This window comes from Berghia stephanieae, chromosome 1, assembly GCF_034508935.2.
Source record: "Berghia stephanieae isolate SIO BIC M18660-M18661 chromosome 1, UCSD_Bste_1.3, whole genome shotgun sequence".
NCBI lineage: Eukaryota > Metazoa > Mollusca > Gastropoda > Nudibranchia > Aeolidiidae > Berghia > Berghia stephanieae.
In genome coordinates this window covers 32,749,775-32,771,432 of record NC_088360.1, presented here as the reverse complement: position 1 = coordinate 32,771,432, position 21,658 = coordinate 32,749,775, and the positions used below count along the sequence as shown (strand labels likewise).

General features: G+C 34.7%; 1 protein-coding gene across 1 annotated transcript; it reads right to left on the bottom strand.

Moving 5' to 3' along the window:
* Positions 1 to 255: 255 nt before the first annotated feature.
* Positions 256 to 21,471, bottom strand: LOC144972169 (uncharacterized). The gene is made up of 12 exons (XM_078913213.1): positions 21,422 to 21,471; positions 18,188 to 18,600; positions 16,237 to 16,487; positions 15,566 to 15,661; positions 13,257 to 13,388; positions 12,676 to 12,743; positions 11,704 to 11,761; positions 11,066 to 11,124; positions 10,541 to 10,679; positions 8,668 to 8,758; positions 6,698 to 6,813; positions 256 to 5,657 (listed from the first exon to the last, which is right to left on the bottom strand). The coding sequence occupies exons 2-12, from the start codon at positions 18,312 to 18,314 to the stop codon at positions 5,634 to 5,636; spliced, it is 1,161 nt and encodes a 386-aa protein (XP_078769339.1). The 5' UTR covers positions 18,315 to 18,600; positions 21,422 to 21,471; the 3' UTR covers positions 256 to 5,633.
* Between the last annotated feature and the right edge of the window lie 187 nt (positions 21,472 to 21,658).

Below are 21,658 nucleotides of genomic sequence, written 5' to 3'. Positions count from 1 at the left end.
TCGATAGAAGACACAAGTGACCTCCTGATCACCATGGGAGGTCAAAGACCCCACACACATACAGCAAGAGTGACCTTTTAGCCCAAAAAGTCGAAAAGACCTGACTCCAATAGGGGATAGGCAACCCTATTATGGGCCCCACCATCCATCTATGCAGGGGATTTCAAGTTTCTATCAATTCTCTTGAATTAATCATAAATTGGCTATTGACGGGTAACACTGCAAAGAATATAATGATATAAACAAACAAAAAAGTAAAATGTTCCCATTTATTTTTTAAATTATGCTTTCAAACATCCATTGCCATTGCTAAAGCAATAAAGGCCATCATCATGAACAATCCAGAATTATTAAGGTCACTTTAATTCATAGTGTTTCAACAATGACCGTACACATTTCTTGATTAACTGGAGACGACAGGTACGAGAAAGGCGATTGGTATTTAAGAGGGTATAAAGCCTATGCTCATCCACGTTTTGTTTTAATGGGTTTTGCGGCACTTGCAAACACACTTAGGTCATATCAGCGCCAGTACAAAGGAAGAAAATTGGAAAGTAAAAACATTCTATATGTACAATTAAAAGGACTTGAGGAAAAAGGAAGACATAGGGGAAATTGTTCAAATAATGTTTTTAAGGGTTTTACGGCGCTTGCAACACATTTAGTAACCTATCAGCACCAGTAAAAAGGAAGAAAATGGATAGTAAAAAGTTATAGAATTACAATTAAAGCACCCAAGAAAAAGTAAGACAAAGGGGAACTGGGAACAAATAGGGATCAGATGTAGATTCCAAGAGCATACCACCAATGTACTTAGTTTGAGATCACTTATAAGTCTCATCCGGACACAAGCACAAAATCCAACAGAGAGGAATACACTCAAATGCTTACATTATACACTAAAAATAACAAATATAATAATACATAACAGAGAGATGATTTACAAGGAAAAAAATATCATCTCCCAAAACAATAACTATGCATTTGACTTTCCCTCCCAGGCAAGACTCCAACCAGGGCCAGGACAAAATCAAGTAACCTCATTTCAAGACAAAGACAGAAAGCATGTTGGAAAACAGATATAAGGGGATAGAAGACACAGTATGGACCTCCCTGCCCGCTATGGGAGGTCAGGATCCCCACCCAGAAATTGTTCAAATAAGGAACAGATATAGATTCCAAAATCACACTATCAGTGTACTTAGTTTGAGATCACCTAAAAGTCTCACCTAGACACCAGCACAAGATCCCACTAAGAGGAATTCACTCAAATGTTTACAAATCATATGTTAAAAATGAAAAAAAATAACAGTACATAACAGAGAGATGACTTACAAGGAAAGAAAATATCATCTCCCAAAACTGTAACTATGTATACATTCGACTATTTCCCTCCCAGCCAAAGACTCCGGTCAGGGTCAGGACAAAACCAAGAAATCTCATTTGAAAACAGAGAAAGAAAGCGATTGAAAAACATGTCATGGTCTAAATGAGTGAATAAATGAATGAACGGACGAATGAATGAGTGAATGAATTAGTAAATGAGTAATTTATAAATAGGTGAATAAATGGATGAATGAATGAGTGAATGAATAATTTATAAACAGGTGGATAAATGGATGAATGGATGATTATATAAATGAATAAATGAATGGGTAAATTCCTATACAATTTAAATGAAGGAATGAAAGGATAAATTGCTATTCGATTTAAATGAAGAAATGAATAGGTAAATTGCTATTCAATTTAAATGAAGGAATGAAAAAAAAATAAATTAAGGTAATTCTGTAAATAGGGAGTTCAATTGAAATATGATCAAGTGGGATAATTAAGAGTGTTACAATTTAAACTTTAAAGTTTGATTGAAATAGATATATGTAACTTAATAAAAATGTCATGGTCTAAATGAGTGCTTAAGAGCTAACTCGACTTCATTCATAAAATAAAGATGTGAAAAATAAGGCCCCCAGAATTTACTAGTTACTTTTTAAAATAAAGAACAAATGACGAATTGATTTAAGATGATGAAAATATAGAAAGATGAAATTTAATTAGATGAATGTTCTTATAAGTAAATAATGATCACAGAGTTACAAATGATAGGATGACAATATTACATAACTTCTGGATCTTGAGGATAACGTAGTGTAGACTCGTGAGGCCTACTCCCAGGCAGAGGATGTGTTAGATGACGTCTGTGAATGACACCCCTGACAGTGGCTGGCAAAGGTAAACGATGACGTCTTGATATTAGAATCAAATACTGGAGTTTTGACCAAGTCCCAATAGCAAGATAAAAATCTTTAAATATATATATGATATGAGGAGTGGAGTGGTCTGGCCGTCAAGGCATAGGTTATTGAGAGAAGTGAGTGAGGAAGATTAAATTGATCAGCTTTTATAATAAGTGGCTACGTGACAGACAGTAAACGAAAAGTATTCACTAATTTGAAATGAATTCAAAGAGCAGGCTATTAAAAGAATGATAATCTAATATTAGAAGGTAAAGTTTTTCTAAGCCTTCCGAAATGTAACTGGAGTGAGATGAACTCCGTTCTTACTAAAATAAAACTTGAATAAAATAAATGTGAATCATCGTTAATGTGACAAAAGATTGTTGTTGTTTTTAAGGGTTTTACGGTGCTTGCAACAAATTTAGGTTATATCAGCGCCAGTAAAAAGGAAGAAAATGGGATAGTAAAAAGTTCTAGAATTACAATTAAAGCACCCAAGAAAAAGTAAGACATAGAGGAACTGGGAACAAATAGGGATCAGATGTAGATTTCAAGAGCATACCACCAATGTACTTAGTTTGAGATCACCTATAAGTCTCATCCAGACACAAACACAAAATCCAACAAAGAGGAATACACTCAAATGCTTACATTATACATTGAAGATAACAAATATAATAATACATAACAGAGAGATGATTTACAAGGAAAAAAATACCATCTCCCAAAACAATAACTATGCATTTGACTGTTTCCCTCCCAGCCAGGGCCAGGACAAAACCAAGTAATCTCATTCCAAGACAAAGACAGAAAGCATGTTGGAAAACAGATATAAGGGGAAAGAAGACACAGTATGTACCTCCCTACCCGCTATGGGAGGTCAGGATCCCCACCCAGGTGACAAAAGAGATACAGGGGGATATAAAATACAGCAAGTACCTCTTTGCCCACTATGGGAGGTCGGGAACCCCACCCAGCTCATCCATGTCAATTTGAAAATTATATGCAAAATAATATAACCAAGGCATACATACAGCTCGATATCAGAAAGTATGCTTAATTTCTATTCTACGTCCCTATACCAAATGGATTTTTCAGAACTCAACAAAATCAAAATCAACAACAACAACAACAAAATTATAATAGAAGACACTTTTGATAGCTCAGTAGAGCACTTGGTTCACACGCAGAAAGACCAGTATGAGTCCCGAGGGGAGGGGGAGATCAAGATTTTTTTTCTGACCCCCTCCCTCCACCCATCCTACAGTGATGGGTGACTGGGTCCGTTACATCTGATGAAAAGTACTTTGTGATTAACTATTGTCCTGCATTGTAGATAGCAAGCAATTGATAATGTATGTTTAATTCTACAGGCACATATATAAACTCTGCTTCGTGGGGCCTCATGGCTCTAAATTAATAACTCTTAAGAAACAGAGAGGCCCTAATTTAATATTTCATAGTGTAGCTACCTAAATCATAGACAGTACAAAAAAAACAAACAAACCCAAGACAAACAAATAAAATAGGGACATGTAAAACAATCATATCTCAACATGATTTATACAAATTTCATCAAAATTGAAAACAAATAAATTTATCAATTTTCAATAAAATGCATGAAAAAATAGTTATGACAAAAACAAATATGATACTAGAAATTGACTGTTCTGTTATTTGCAGGTACAAACTTACAACCTTTCTGGTCTTTCCCTATGACTAATTGACAACATAGATAAATAAAACAGAAAACTTGCAGATGATAAAAATTATACATGTACGCTCATGACCTTGACTTCTTTTATATATATAATTCCATTCTATTTTCATAGATTTTTTAAGAGGGAAAAAGGTGGGATTTCATATGGAAAACACCGGTCAGTTTTGATAAGAGTATGATAATATTATGGTATTTCAGCGCCAGTAAGAATGGAAGATGGAGGAGGAAAATGTGTAGATATGCAGTTAAAAGCATCAAAGATAAAGCAAGACAAAGATTCCATGAAAATTCACTGACATGCCAATTTTGACATTGCTTAAAGTCCCATCCAGGCATGAGCAAAGGATCCCGCTATAAAGATTGCCCTCACATGTTTACTAAGAACAATATATACAAAACTAATGACTATAATAGTAATAGTAGAACATAACAAAGAAATGATTTACAAGGATAAAAAATATAATCTTTAAAAAAAGGTACAATACACTCGACTATCTCCCTCCCAGCTAAGAATCCCTGCCAGGACCAGGAACAAAAAAACAAAAACTGAGCAATCTCAATCCAGAACAAAGACAAAGAGCAACGTGGAAAGGAGAAACAGACATGGAGGATAGACACAGCTAGTGACCTCTCTGACCACCGTGGGAGGTCAGGTCTACCAAATGCTAAAGTAAGAGTTTGTCAGATTGTTTTACTATTAATGGTTACAAAATACATTACCATAATTGTCAGGGAATTCATGTCAAAATGTAGGTAAATTAATACTGTGCTTATCAGTCCTAATTTATGATGTTTATGAAGCATCTTATTGCTTAGATAGTAACACTTTTTTTAAATTCCTGTTTTTTGGTTTAACAACAACAACAATTATAAGCTACACTTCAGGCAGACATCTTCCATGAAGCCAAAAAGAGTTTTTTAAAACAAAATTTGGATTTTATCAAAACAATGATAAACACAGAACATTAGAATGAAATAAGTACTGCGGCCTGTCAAAGGCAAAAACGAAACAATTTGTATTTTTTTTTACAAAAATAAAAAAAACAACAAAAAAAAACCCAAATACTTTTTTAAATAAAAAAAATCTATTAAAAATCAAGTATAAATTTAACCCAAATTACATAACTTGTCACTTTATAATGGTTAAAACAAATGTGTCATTCAATTTGGCCATACATTAATTTCTATGTAAAATACTTTATCACTAATTTTTCCCAAATCATTGTCTTTTCAAGTCTTTACACATTACAACCCCCTAAACCTATCCCTCCCCATCCTCTGATTAAATGTCTAGATTCTCGGTTTGTTTGGAAAGAAAATGATAAGCGATGCTTGCTCTCTTTTCACTTTCGCCCTGGCAATTGCATTTTGTTGATTTTCATTGGATGAGGATGACTGCCGATTGAGTGAAAACTGTTTTGAACATCATGGGGTGTTGATGAACGTTGACTTACATGAAGGCTGCAAGGGGCTTTAGATTATATCTAGGGTTGTGAGTTTTTTGCTCAATCTCCCATCTAATCGCTGGTGACACTTAAAAAGCAAAAATTCCCATAAATTCTGGGAATACCAGGTCAACTTTCACCCTTCATTAGAATAAAGTTGTCTGTCAAGTAGATTTCTTCAATGTTTGAACCACGTTGATGATACAACGATTTCAATTTTGAACTGCATGACTGTCAAAGACTTGGCCGCTTATATTTCTGGAAAATGAAAAGTAAAAATAAAACAGTTAATCAAATCATTTGAATTGATGTGTACACCTGTATAAACAGCTATAACGAGGTGGACTTTTTAAAAAATGTAGTCTTCTCAGCCAATAAGGCCCATAGAGTTTATCATAGTTTAAGGACAAGAGAAGAAATTGGTTGCTTTTATTTGGAAAGAATGCTACTCTTTTGCGAAGTACACCTTGCTATAACATGATTAGTTCAAAGCCACATGGAAAGTACAAGTGATATAGCAGTAGAGTCTAAAGCTACAAGGCCTATGGATAAGAAAAAACAGCAGCATGAAATTTGTAACACTCTTTGACCATTTCAGAACCGGCAGAAAGAAAGATGATAATAAAGGCACCTCCAAACGGAGCTCAGAAGCCGAACCAAGAACCACCCATCCCTGTGCAATCTGAAATCCAACACATACACAAGTGTCTCAACTGAAATGGATACACTCTTAATGTTTACAAAATGCACTTAAGATATAAAAACCTACAATATTATAAATGGAGATGATTTACAAAGGATAAAATGTCAACTCTCATATAAAAAAAACCCAAGAAGATGAGTCCATCTGATTGTTTTCCTATTAGAAAACAAAAACTTCAGGCAGGGCCTAGCTGAAACCAAATTTATCTAATTTCAGAATAAATACACAAAGGACAGATGGTATATAATTGTATATGGGGGGCAGTGTGGCTCAGCGGTACGGTCTTTGCTTCATACCCGAAAGGAACCAAGTTTGATCACCCACTGCTGTGTGTGTGGCCTTGAGCAAGTCACCTCGCCCTAGCTCAATTTGCGGTGATGCATTGCGGCTGATGCCTGGGTTATTCCAGTCTTCCATTGGAATATACCCTAGAGACAAATTTCCGATGTAGAACCTTCAAGTTAGATTCCACCCACCACATATAAAAAGATGTTTTAAAACCTTAAATACATTAAAACAAAATTGGCTCTTCTCTGGCAATGTTAGATTCATACAAATTTCTAAAAAAAATATTGCACAAAAAAATTCCCATTACCTTCCCTTCATTTAAGACTTCATCAATCTGCCACGGTTTGAGCAATCTCCATTTATCTTTCAGTTGTTGACTAGACCTGAATGTTTTTAATGCTGCTTTGATATCTTTCCATTTACCTGAAAATTATAAAAGGTGAGAATATAAAAATCAGATTTCAACGCCCCCCCCCCCCCTCCCTCTTCCACACACAACAAACAAGCAAAAAAAAAATAATGTAAGATCTCATTTGTTTTATAACTAATTCATTGGAACATCTAAACCCCTTGACTAAATCCGTTTTGCTTTTGAAAAATAAAACATACCTATTCAAAAAGAATTAAGAGAAATCATTGCCTTAAAGATATAAGATAACCTTATTGTGGGAAGAACTATGACGATATGTTAGAATAAAATGAATTATGAGCATTTCTAAAATTAAAAAAAAATAATATAAGCAGAGCAAACATTTAAAGTATACATTAAAAAAAAAAACAACACACACACACAAAAATAAAACCCATCTTGATAGAAATGCACCATTGACACAAACATCCTCAACCAAAGTCATTACCAATGAGTTTATTACACATAAATAGGAAAACCAATCACACAACTATGATCTCGAACCTTTCACGTAATAAACTAAATACCAACAGGCAGTAAACGAAAACAAACTAAAAAAAATTGATCCTAACACCATCAATATCAATAACACCCGTTTTCAATAACCGAATGCCTCAAAAATTTATATTCCCATCAAAATGAATAGTAATACAAAATGCTGCTTTTTTAGTGGTTGAAGATAGGTTTGGGCCCAAAATGTTAATTATTTTTTCTTCTTGACACAGATACATTAACTTTGTTCATTAAGAAACGATTCGATGTAAAAAGTAATTTACAGCATTTTATAGACATGTCATTCACAAGGAACCTTAACAGTGCTGGCCTAAAAATGTAAAAATATAAATTAAGCAATCATTTTGAAGCAAACATATCGTTCAAATTATTACAGTCCAGGTGGTATTGGGGATGCTGCTTAATTGGGAAGATTCCTTTGGAACAGAATTTTTCAATATAAAAAGTCATACCCTTTCTAATTCCCAGCCACTTAATTGGGACAACCCTCCGCTAAATGGGGACGAGATTTGACAATGACCGTCCCCATAAAGACCTTTTTCATTGTCTTCAACCATTTAAAACGATGGTTCATAAAATGCAAATTAGTCGAACAGGACTGTCAACAGGGGGTGTGGTTGTACCGTTCGTAGAGATGTAAACTACAGAATTTACTGGTATCCCCTGTTAGTGTCTATCACGACAGCCACTCAGGTGTGTGGTCAAACCATAGTCATCATAGAGATGTGAACAATAGAATTTACCTGTATCCCTTGTTTAGTGTCATCAACTGCCATCGTCACATTCACAGTCATGGGTCAATGGCCACGATACTAGGTTTGCAGGTAAACTGATCAATGATGCGATAGGTAATGAGTGATAGCTTTGTTTGTCCAAGGCTGTCACCTACAAATGGTTTGTTTGTTCAATGAGATGAATGGATAGACCATGCATTCATAATCTGTTGCTTACTTATGCACCCAATACATCTTTCATTCAAAGTTGTATTGACAGTATTAAGTCTAGATAAATATAGAGTGGACTATGGTAAATCTCAAAAATTGCTCAATTTCATAGCCACTACTTAACGGTGACGCCACTTAATGGGATGATTTGTCGGGCACTGAGCCATCCCAATAAACTGGCTTGGACTGTATTTAAATTCATTACCATCAGTAATATGAGAAAGTGTTTGCATTTGAACTCTAAATTTTTAAAGTCCTAAAGTCCGTACTTTTGCATTACCAGAATTATTGAGTTCACTTTCATTACAAATTCTTGTCTTACATTATCATGATTACAAACAGCCTGTCAAAAAGTGAAATTCAAATCATTATAAATAACTTAAGAAATCAACAAATTCACTATTTACATACCAACACCTATTTCCAAAGTTTTTCTGATCAAGTCTTCCTCCTCTTCCACCATCCAAGGGCCACCCCGAAGATTTTGATGAGAGGGTGGTTTCTGTCAATTTAATAAAAACATGTCACATGGATTGGAATCATGTTTTAGTGAAAAGGAAGTTTTAACCAACAAAGAGTAAAGTGACATTGACATGGTCATGAATTGAATGTGTGACTTAAATTGGAATAATAAAAAAATGTTCAGTGTTTGATCTCATTTCATGCAGGAAAGAAATGAAAACTCACTGACTTGGTTACACAAAATACTACTTTTGATATTGCATATCCGAAAAGAAATATGGTGCTCTCCAGAGTGTCTGAGTACGCCTTTAAATGTCTCTCTGAATAAGAAATAATGCTTTCCAAACTTGACAGTCATTCCCAAGATTCATTTATTGATTTCTACCCATGTGAATAGTGATTAAGACCAAGATAAAATTGTCTTTCAATCATTTTTTTGTTTTGATTTGTTCAATAAAGCCAGTGGTGATCCAAGAGGGTCTTTGACAAAGCTTTTTTCTGCAAAACTCTCACTCTCACAAGGGTCTGATAACAGATTGTCAATTGTGCCTTGGATCATAAGTGTGATTCCCCTCCCCCCCCCCCCCCCCCCTGCCTGACTTGAAGTATTATTTTGTGGGGATTTGGAAAATGGATAAAATCGGTATTAAATTGAATATTGGCAACTTTTTTGGATTAATTTGAAGAATTCAATCATCTCCCAAGTGTTAATTTCCTTTCTCTGCCACATAGCGGTGCAGTTCTGCAATATGATTCTATTGGAAACTGCAAACTGTTTTCTTTTTTTTTTTTTTTTGTTATCATCTTTGTCTAATATCTTGTTTGCTTTTGCCAGCTTGATTTATTTTACTCAATAATACTACAAATTGGAGCCAACACAATAATACCTCTAATAATGGAGCCAACATAATAATCATAATACTTCCGTCATTGACCCTTCCCTCACCACCTAAAATCTAATATCTGACATCAACTGCACTCAGACAAACAAAATATGTATTGATTGATCATAGAGGATGATGACAAATAAACCATAACTGATTTTTGAATGTGTAATACTAGGCAGGTCTCGCTCGCTGTGTGTGTGTGTGTGTTTCCCTCTCTTCTTCTTTCTCTTCATTTCCCCCCCCCCCCTCCTCTCTCTCTCTCCTATCTTTCTTGATATTCTTTATCTGTCCAACCGACTTCTAGTACTTTCAAAACTGTTCCTTAAAATTATCCACTGTTTTGATTCTTTTGGTATTTTGAAATCTTATTTCCTCCATTTAAGAAGACACAATTATAATTCAGTCAAATACTTTTCAAGAAATAAATAATTTCAGAAAATTGCTGGTGTTTTTTGTACTAATTCAGTCACAATTGTTATGTTCTTTATATAATTTACAAGCATCATACATAATAATACATAACTGGAAAAGTAAATATTGTATTATTTCAAAAAATTGTATGCACATTATTTAATTTAATGTATAATCCAAGCTCATGACAAATTTTATCATCCTCGTCGAATTTTAAATTATAGTATCCCAGGCGATATCTCTGCCCACTTATTCGATTGTGTGTGAAACAGATGCCTCAACTTCAAAGTTGATTTACTCAAAACTTGGTTTTTACACTTTCTTTACTTCAAAAGTTCGTATCTCAGCAACACGTGATCAGAATTTTATAAATGTTGTATTAAATCTTAAAATAAGCTCTATTTAGGTACAATAAACCCAAATTGAATAAATGAGCTGGTGGTTCACAACTGGTTTTGAACATTTCCTACAAGACTTAATTGACCCACACTACTAACATATGGTTTCCAAAACAGATAACCTACCTTTTTTATCCTTCTTTCTAAACGAATAATATTTTGTTTATGTTTATGAGCATTAAACTTTTCTGCTTTTTTTCTTATCTTCGACAAGCTGTCACTTTCTTCAAGTTTTATCTCTTCAAGATCTGACTTTCTGCTTGGTCTGAAAACAGTGATGTGAATCAAGAAAAACGGTAGAGAAATCTTAAATCATTTATACATAAAATATATTCTAAAAATATGTTTTTTCTTTCAATTCATATGCAAAGAAAAAGAAAAACAAAACAAAAAACAAAAACAAATTGCAGGCAACCCCTCCTTGTTTTGCACATAAACATGTAAATCAAGCAATTTATAACATAAGTTTGAAGGGTTAAAACTAGTCTGAATCAACAAGTGTTTTGCAAATTTTTACCACAGTGTATTTGTTTTTGTTTATAACTTTACACAAATTCCTAAATCATTTCTCACGTAAACAAAGCTTACGACATTACACAAATCCCTCAATCATTTCTAAAATACCTTTAAAAAAGACACCATAATCATTACCTTTGGTCCCTTAATAACACTTTCAACTCTGCTGTGATTCTTTCTGAAGATGTATCATCCTTAAGGGAAATGAAAGAAAAAAAAAGCCTTTACATTACGAGGTTTTTCACAACAAAACGTTTAGTTATTAATCAATGGCATTTTCGACATATTGACAGTGCAATTCCCAAACTGTGTGACTTGGAAAACAATTAAAGTTATTTCTTTAAGCTAAAAATGTTCATACTATCTTTCCTGTAATCCTGTACTCATTTGAGACACCTCGGTGGAGACTAAATGGCACATCTTCTAAACAACACATGAAGGATATTGCTTTGAATTAAGAACACATGCAATGATGCTTTTTTTTTTTTTTTGGTCTCTCCTGCCAAATTCTTTTACATGGTTAGAGGGTGACAGCATTGGTATCTTTTAATATTGCTACTCCAATTTTATTAATATCCATTGATAGTCAATGGGAATAGGCAAATTATATCTATATTATTATAATTGAGGAGAGGTGAGCTCTATGGTTGGATATACTATGCTGATGTAAACTATTGACATTCACAATGAAATAGATGTGACTAAAACATAACAATAAATGTGAAAAAATAAACAAACGAAAAAAACCCCACAAACAACATTGACATCTTTACCTTTTGCTGAATGTCATTATCGTTTTCTGAATTATTCTCTGATACAGATGTAGAATTCCTGAAAAAGAATGTGAAAACAGTTTGAATTTATAATAATAATTTTAAAAAGATAATGAAGGTTATTTATATTGTGCCCGATCCTCTTTACAATAAAGCTCTAGGCGCATCAATCCATCCAAATATATATATATATATATATATATATATATATATATATATATATATATATATATATATATATATATATATATATATATATATATCTCTTTCTCTTATCATTATTCAGGGTTTCTACAAAGACTAGGTTACATAGCATTTACCTTTCAAAACATTTTAAAAATCAATTTGGGACTCAGTTGAACATTATTTTCACAACATGCGACCTCTTCTTAAATGAGGGATAGAATCATTGAGCCAAATCTCCACAAGCTATAGATACGTGAATACATTTCTTTTAGTAAAGTCCTCTATCTGCCACTATTTTGTGGACACCCTTCATAATTATGAATGCATTTAAACATGACAATTTAGAAAAAAAAATGTATTAAAAAAAAATAAACATGAATTTCACTGATGAGATGACATTGTCATCCTTGATAATATTATGAGAAAATAATTTGCAAAGCTTTCATTTTCTCCAAAGCTAATCTTTGAAAGCTTATAACAGAATGCAATGTTGAGGTGTCAAAAACAACTATGAAATAGGGTGTGAACATCCTTGAGATGATATAAATTATAGTCTAAGTGACTGGAAGAGAAAATGCTCAAACTCAGCATTGGGACAATGTTTTTAATGGATAAGAAATTGCCTTGAAAGAGACAGAGGCCGCTTTTGTCTTGCTATTTACACTCCCCATTGTTACTAAGGACAAAACAAAAGAAAATTAAAAAAAAAAAAAAGTCTGCACAGACAGCTGTTATTTTATACAGGTACTTATTCATGACAAATTTGACAACACACATGCATCTTACTGTTTCTTTTCCAGTGACTCAATGCCCGTTTCATTTCCATCATTGATGGACACCTTACTTTGGGCAAGCTGAAAAAAAAAAAAGAAAAGAAATGAAAAATAGAAAGGTATGTATGATTGTCATCATTATTACTATTGTTCCATCTCTGGTGGATTTGTATTCCCTTTATATCTGCGGAAATAGTAAGCTTTGTAGGAAAATAATGACTGAACTATTAAAAAATAAATCCAGAATATAAATGAGTTTCAAACAATAAAACAATGCCAAAAAATAAAACAAAAAAAAAACAAAAAAAAAACAAAAAACAAAAAAAACCCCAACAAACAAAGAAACAAAAAGAGCATTTGATAAAAGAATAGACAGCACACCAAAAAAAAAAAAAAAAAAAAGACAGTCAGATCGAAAATGTGGCTTCTTTAAAAGTAATAACTGGAGCATCATACTTCTCTCATGAAAAATTAGAAGTCAAATAAAATACACCAAAGAAAGAAAATTAACACCGCCCCTCTCATCACATAAAAAAGCAAAACAACAAACAAGAATTACGATACAACTCATTGCAAAATAAATATTAGCCCTGCCTTTATCAAATATGGATCATCAAATTCTGAATACAAAGTCAACACAAGGTGTCTAATCAGGTCCATATATTCCGATATGAAGTCATCACTGGTTTCAACACTTTTCATCTTGGCACATTCGTCATACACTGACTGCAACACAAACAAAACAGGATAAGGATTTCATACAGATTGTTATTTGCAATTGTACAATATCAAAATTTGTTTCAGGTTATAAAGCATTCTGCCCACTGTCATGAAACAAGAGTCAAGCAATGCAAGCATGGTCAAAGAAAAGGTGGGTGATAGTATTTGAAAAAAACAACAAACAAAACAACTCCCCGTCCCCCAAAAATCCAAATCCTATCACCAAGGTATTGTGCCCTCTGGTAAAACATTTCGCTTAAATTACCCAATTTGACTAAGGTGTGAATTGGTCCCTGACTATAAACAGCGATGGATAGTTCTAATACAAAAAAATGCCTAACAGATGACTTGTACTGGATGAAATGGAAACTGTTTCCATTTGGCCTGCTGCGAGAATAAATGAAGCATTGAGAGGTGCACTGGACACGATAACTTCATGGAAAAGCAATATACACATATATGAAAATGTTCATAAATATCTTTCAATTTTAACTCTCATGCAATTCATTTTGATGTTGATCTCAAATTTTAAATCGTGTCATCACGGTTGGTGATTCTCGGTGCAGATCACTAAATCATACTTCTGTACTTATGTATGATACTGAAAATGACAGACTTTGAAATACAAAAAAGGGTAAAAAAAAGGATGAAATTTTACTTATTTAGCTGTCCTATTTTTACTCACAATCAAAACTAAGCCAAATCAATCAAAATCATTGTCAACTGCATCCATGTTACCAATGGCAGAATAAATTTATATATATAATTGAAATAATGTCATACATACATACATATATTTAAAGGATGTAACAGGAATTTTTGCATACAAAATGCTGTCTACTTAGGACTATGCAACATGTAAACAGAATGTGACAAAATCCAAACCAAATCTCATTTTTCTTCTATTTAACAAAAGCTCCAAAACCTCATATTGATATATACAATGTAAATATGAGAAAGTTAAGTGAATGGTGGTGTTGGTGACAATGATGATGCAGTAGTGGTAGTGATGATGATGATGTGGTGGTAATGGCTGTAGTAATGGTTGCAGTAATGATGATATGGATATAGTGGTAGTAGTTACAGTTGAGGTGGTGATGATGATGATGATGATGTTGTGGTGGTTATAGTAGTGGAAATGATGATTTTGGCGTGGTGGTTGAAGTAAGGTTAGTCGTGGTGGTGTTTGAAACACCTTGGGATCAGCAAAAATGTTGCGATTAACTGAAGTTGCAATTAACGGAAGATGAGTTTCAAATCCCCTATTGCAATATTTTACACATATATGAGAGACCCAAACTTGTTGTTGTAAACATTGTTCTTAGTCCACCACAGACTGAGCAATATGATTGATATAAAAACCATATGGCAGCCCTGTATAGATTTTGTCTAGCAAAAGCAGTGGTAGTAGTGATAATAATAATGATGATGGAATGGAGGTAGGAATTGAGGTGGCAGTGAAGATGGTGCTGTGGTGGTTGTGATGACACTGGAAGTGGTGGCGGCTTTCCTTGGACCCATAAGATCTCACCGGAATTTGACTGAAGTTGCCTATAACCCACAAAGTTTTTCTTCAAACAGTAATTTTTTTTTCAGGTTAAACAGGAGATTTGGTTACTTAAATCTTTCAGAAACCAAGCCATTGTTCTCAAAGAGAAAAAAATTATTTTCATATATGATAATTTAGACTAAGACAGTCAGATTTTTCTTTCACTTTTAAAGAAAACACATTTTTTTCAGATTCAAATTCATTTGTAAAATTACATTTTAAAAAAAGGAGCTTTTTTACATCGCAATACCCACTGAAATGTGGTCAAAGTGCTTTACAAGTAGTTCCACGCCAAAAGGAACACTTGACATGTAGCATCAGGATGACATTTGCAATACGAACCCAGAACTTACTGATCATAGCCAAGTAGGTACTATACCACTAGACCACAAAGCTGCACGAAGAAAGAAGATACGAGTCAAGGTTTCAATCCAAAATTCTAGCTCACAGGTCTGTGCTTAATTTTAAAAATAACAAAACATATCAGTATGATAACTGATTTTGACATTTCCATTTTTAAGTTTAAGCATATGATTGAGGGAGGATTGGATTCAAGCCTCAGGAATATATTATATAAGTAATATATTCCTGAGGCTTCAATCCAATCCTCCCTCAAATTGTACAGTGCATTTACCTGGCATTCCTCAATGGGCATCAATGCTACAAAGCTTTGAAAATCTTTTAAAGCCTTCTGCCAGTCTGTATCTTTTCTCAAACAATTCTTGAAAACCTGGAAATAAAATATAAAAAGGTAAAAACTATAACCCTTAGCAAGAAAGCATGGACCTATACTTTGCAAGACTGGTGTAAAATAAAAGAATAAAATAACAAATTCACGCCCCCCCACAAAAAAAACAACAAAAAAACAAAAACAAAACAACAAAACACTATAAACAGAAAAAACAAATATAAACAAGCAAAAACAAAACATCAAAATCATTTATCCAGGTTAAAAGAAAAGGATAAAGAATAAGATAATACTTTAGACCTGCCACTTCTACTTCTACAGATTTTAAGGCAAGACACAGACAGATTTGTAAAGCGCTTTGAGCACTTACTTTTAGTGGATATATAAAAGCAAGCTCAAGTCCTTAATTAGTTGGAGGTCAGGCCAAGTTGGGGCAAATTCATATTTTTTCAAATGAATCTCACATATTATTATTCAATAAAAGTGGATTATTTCCTCTATATTATATAATTAAGCTGATTGAGAAGACAAAAATGGCCTATTTTTCAATAGGCCTTGATACAAAGTAAAAATGAGTTTTTAAAAAAAAAATCCAGCTTGAATTTATACATACTCACCACAGCATAAGTTTGGATCAGACAATGACTTGCAAGCTTCTTTGTACTTTCACTTTTGGAATCTCGTGAAGCGAAAGCTATATGCTTTGGCATAGACTCTCTGAAGTCATCAGTGCCAATGTAATCAGAGTGGGTCTGACTATCATCTCTGGCCAAATCCTCTTCCATGCAAAGCAAATGAAGAAATAAAAGACAAACATATTCTCGGCAACTAAGACTATCCCTTTCTTCATTCAGAAATGATGTTAAAACTGAAAAAAAAAAAAAAATTAAGTTAAAAACATAACATAACACACTTACTTGAGGGGCAGTAAGAGAGTAAAGAGAAAGTAATAACTACTACTAATAACAAGCCTTGTTTTTATTTTTTAAGGAAGCACCATGAAATCGGAGTCTAAACCTTATCGTCTTCTATTTATTATTGTTAATATATCTCTTGATAATTCAATAGATGTGACAACCCTACATTATCTATACACCGAGAAGAACTGCTTTGCACAGCCAAGCATTCCACTGAATTGCACCACCATTTAATTTCTGACTGTAATTTCTTTTTTAGTTTTAGTGAAAGGCTTACTACTCTTTAATCTTATGATGCAGCCATTCAGTTATGATAGAGTATTGTATCAAACAGTATTCTTACTTGATTTCACTCGTCATGAGAACTCAGCATAAATCCATAATTGCCCTCTTTTTCTACATAAGTGTAATATGTAACAGGTCAGATATTTTTGTCATTTATCCATAAAATTTAGTTTTGTTTCTGTCCATGATTCCTGCTATGGTTTTTAAAGTGGGCATTTAGAGTTGTGTTTTACAGAACAAAACTTGTTTTGCAGAGAAAGTGGACACTTAGGCAAAATGGGCATGAAGGCGTTGGGGATTTAGGCAGTCACCACACTGTATTTTAAATTTAGTCCATCATGTTTTCAGTACTATCATTTACTGTTTTATTTTTAATACATACTTTCCAACTTTTTGTATGGGCATTTTATTGGGGTTTTTTTCTTTGTAAAATCCAATAATAATAATATCGATATTTTAATAATACCAAATGCTTTCATTTTATTTAATTTTGTCATCAAGTCTTCAAGTTTGTTTCCCATGTATTTAGATATATTTGTTATCAGCTGTATTCACATTCTAAAGGTCTTAATAATTATTATAAGAAGTTCTATTAGTGATAAATCTTGACACATTGAGACAGGGAAGTTAAGGGGGTGGGGGGGGGGGGGGGGGGGGGGGGAGCGACACTAAAACTAAAGGGTCATTTTTTTTATTTGATGAAATATCCTAAACTTCTATGCACAGCCATAATGTATATGTTTGGGCAGGATGATTGCATATAATTTTTTTACGAAAACAGTTGCCCGTTGCTATGGAAACGACGCCATATAGGAAAATAAACAACAACTCTTAAAAAGTCAAAGGCTTTTTTGTTTATCAACCGATTGCCATAATATTTTGGCCACAGGTAAGAAAAAAGGAAAATAAAGAGGCTCTAGAAGCCCAATTTTTTATTTTTTAATTAAAAACTTTAAAAATTAAGTTCAAAGTTGATTATTCCCCTTGAAAAAAGTTACATAATTTCAAATTACTCATAAAAAACATTCTTTTCTTTTCAAAAATCCGGCTCCTGGAGGACCTGCGTATTTGTATGACACTCATTTGTAGAAAGTTTGAAGAAGATTGGTTTCTAAGTGACGAAAATTTGCAGTTTTGAGAAAAACGCATTTAAAATTTAAAAGTCAACAAAGTAAACGAGTTTAGACTTAGTAGAGGGAAAAACTCTCCTCTCGCTCTCTGACAGGATTGTGTCACAAAATCTCTTAGTTAAAATAACAAAGCCAACGTCAGGGAGATCAAACCAATTTGAATTTTTTTATTACTAAAGTGAAAGTAAAAAGTAAGAGTAAGGGTAAGAGTAAGAAAAGTAAAAGAGAAAACATACTTAGAACATGATTTCTCCTCAGTTGCAAACTGTTGCATCCATCTTCGAAATATCCTTTCACACACGTGTGGGCAAGATATTCAACGACCCATGAATCTATTAGTTGATTAGAGTTTACCATGGTCATAAATAAAGTTAAAGTCTACTTGAAGGCGGTACAAAAAATAATCTAAAAATCGGCCTTTTTAACAGACTGATTCTGATACTGAAGAAAACTGAAACTGAAACTGGTCTTCTTAGACTTAGAGATAAAGTTTAAGTCTCACTTGATTGATGTGCGAACTATCTATATCATTTTTAAAGTAAACATGACAAAAAGCTCTAACTCTGGGCAACACATTAAGTTCCCCCCAACATCTTTCACAATTTTGATTGATTTGGACATAGACGTCAACCGTCAACATTACAATCAACTTAGTGTTGGGTTATTTGATCGCTTTTACTCGATCGACGATCGAGCGCCAAGCCACGAGTCAGTGCTCGATCTCAATGCCGGAAGAGCGAGTTAGTAAAACGATTACTCGATCGTAAAACGATCAGGCGGGTTGTGAGCTTGAGACGATCTTGACACGTGAGACGAGCTTGAGACGATCAGGATTCGAGCGAGCGGAGGGGTAACGAGTGTTTCGAATCATTTCAAATTCAAACGATCACAGTTTGCCATCCGATACCAATCGCCAATGTTTGCACACGGTAGTCTGTGGTTCTTCCACAGCCCTCACTCCTTGTCAGATGTTAGTGTGTCTGGGTGGCAGTGGCAGGGAAATTCGTATAGGTGTATCACGCGTGTGTGACAAGACTTCATTAAACCTACTAAAGTTTGACTATCACACACACACACATACACACACACACACACACACACACACACTAAGGCTATTTCTATGACACACACGCATCCCTCTATCAATGAACACTCCTACAGTAGTGCGGCTATGTGGTCTAGTCATGACGTAACTATAGGTAGTACTCTAGTCGACCATGGGTCTCGTGCACTATAATGGTCTAGTGGTATGACACCCGCTTTGGGATCGGAAAGTCCTGGGTTCGAGCCTCGCGCTCGGTGCATAGTTGAGTCTTTGGACAAGGCTTTTTACTCACATTCTCTCACCGTACTCAGGTGTAAAATGAGTACCTGGCCGTTAACAGCGTTGTCTTTGTCTGAAAAATTGTAATATCGCCTAACAGGCGGCATGTCCCGTCCTACATATCAAATGTTGCTGTTGACCGGGGACCCCTTTACAAAGCGCTTTGATCACATTTAGTGGATATTGTAAAGCTCAATTTTTTAAAGTAAAACATTAGCTTTGAATATGGAATGTTTCAATTTTAGATGCCTGTGTATTCTTTGTTAGTTCCCATCAACATCATCATCATCATCATCATCAGGGGCAGCGGTACGGTCTTTGGTTGGCACCCGAAAGGTACCGAGTTCGATCACCCGCCGCTGAGTGGTCTTGAGCAAGTCACCTTGCCCTAACTAAATTTGCGGCGCTGCACTGCGGCTATCGCTTGGGTTATTCCAGTCTTCCCTTAGAATAGACCCAAAAGACGAATCTCCCCTATGGGATGAATAAAGGGAATTATGTTTAATTTATTTATCATCACCATCATATCAGCGGGATCATCATCATCACCACCACCCTAATAATAATGGATAAAATAAATATCAACACATTTCAATGTAATAATCAATCTAAAATCAATCAGTGCTCCTAAAAGACCCTTTGATTTCTTTGTCTAATTCGTTCCATACTTTTGGAGTCCCGACAAAGAAAGATTTTCAGCTAACTATAGTTTATATATGGGAATATTAATCAGTCGTTTATATTGGAATCGGAGTTGTCTAGCAGGTGTATTAGTTCAAAGCGCATTTCCAAGGATTTACCATGCTCAATGAACTTCACAATATTTTATTTAATTTATTCCTCCGGCACGCCATATCGACCATACATCCATTTCGTACAGTAGGTACCGATCGCTGTTTGGAGTCTTTTTGTATTAAAGCTCTTTACAATACCCGTCATTGCTTATAAGATAAGAATACATTCACACCTGAGTCAAGTGCCTGACACACGGACTTAACGTCTGGATCACAATTTTCAACAATCACTGTCACTCATCCGGCCATTGATAAGGCTTGATTTTGTGACAAGAGACACCGTACCACTGAGCGACCGAACAAATAATCACCATCTGCGCCATCGTCATCATCATCATCATCATTATCATCATCCTCATCACAGCCGTAACAGCCAGCAAAACCACAATCATCATCTTCGGGTCCGGTCTATCCGTGTGGGGGGTGGGGGTGGAACCTGCTAAAGTATTTCATTTTTTAAACAGAAACACGATAATCATCATCATCATCATCATCGTCATCCATTGTCGTCGGCATCGTTATCATCGTGTCCGGGCAATCCGTGTGTGTCTGGGTGTGGAACCTGCTAAATATTATTATTATCTACCTACCTAATAAAAACACACCATTCTTGTTCATTTATTTTTCAAATAATGAAATGAAAGGCACGACCTTTCCCGCACACACAAGAGGCGATGACGACCAGTGACAAATTATGGGAGGTGGGGGCGGCCGACAACTTTTGGCGCGACATAAATATGAAATGTTAAGGTGACAGCGGGATGATGGTGGTGGGAGGGGGGGGGGGGGGTCTCAACCCTTCACCATCAACAACTGTTTGATGGCGTGTGTGTGTGTGTGTGTGTGTGTGTGTATGTGTGTGTGATGCGACGAACGATCATAATCAAGGCTGCCAGACAGCCAGATTTCTTCTTGCCCAAGTAGTCAAATAGACCCCAAATAGCCAAACACCACAAGCATTCTGACTCCCTTGAAAAACTCATTTGTTTTGATTAACAAAACAATCGACTACAGTTGGATAAACTTATCTTTTCATTTTTTTAAAATAAAATATTTTTTTTTAAATGAATAATAATAGAAAAGCGTTTCTTAGTAACCAATTTTGAACTTGGCCATCTGGCAGCCCCCATCATAACCAGCTGCAGTCAAGCCAGCCACAGACATAAGAGAGGGAGGGGTATGTGAAGTTTCCTGTGGCAAACGAGTTGCTCGTGTTTTTTTTTTTCAAACGAATCACTGCTCGATGACGTCACTGACTCGAAACCCGCCCGAAACCGACTCGATTTTAGAGGACTCGATCGAAAACCCGCTCGATTTGATCGTTTCAAACTCGACCCAGCACTACAATCAACGGTTGCGGTTTTCCTAGTTTCGTTTTTCCGAGTTTTTCGTTTTCCACCTTATTTTCCAGATGAACTTTGTGAAAAAGACCAAACGCCAAACGGCCAAATCAAAAAAATCCAAAAATACAGTTTGAAAATTGAAAAATACCAAACCATTCCGAGCATCACTCACTCTTTCGGCTAACGTCTGTAGCTATTTTTACAGTCCCGCAAATATGGTTCTGGGGCTATTTTTACATTAAAACG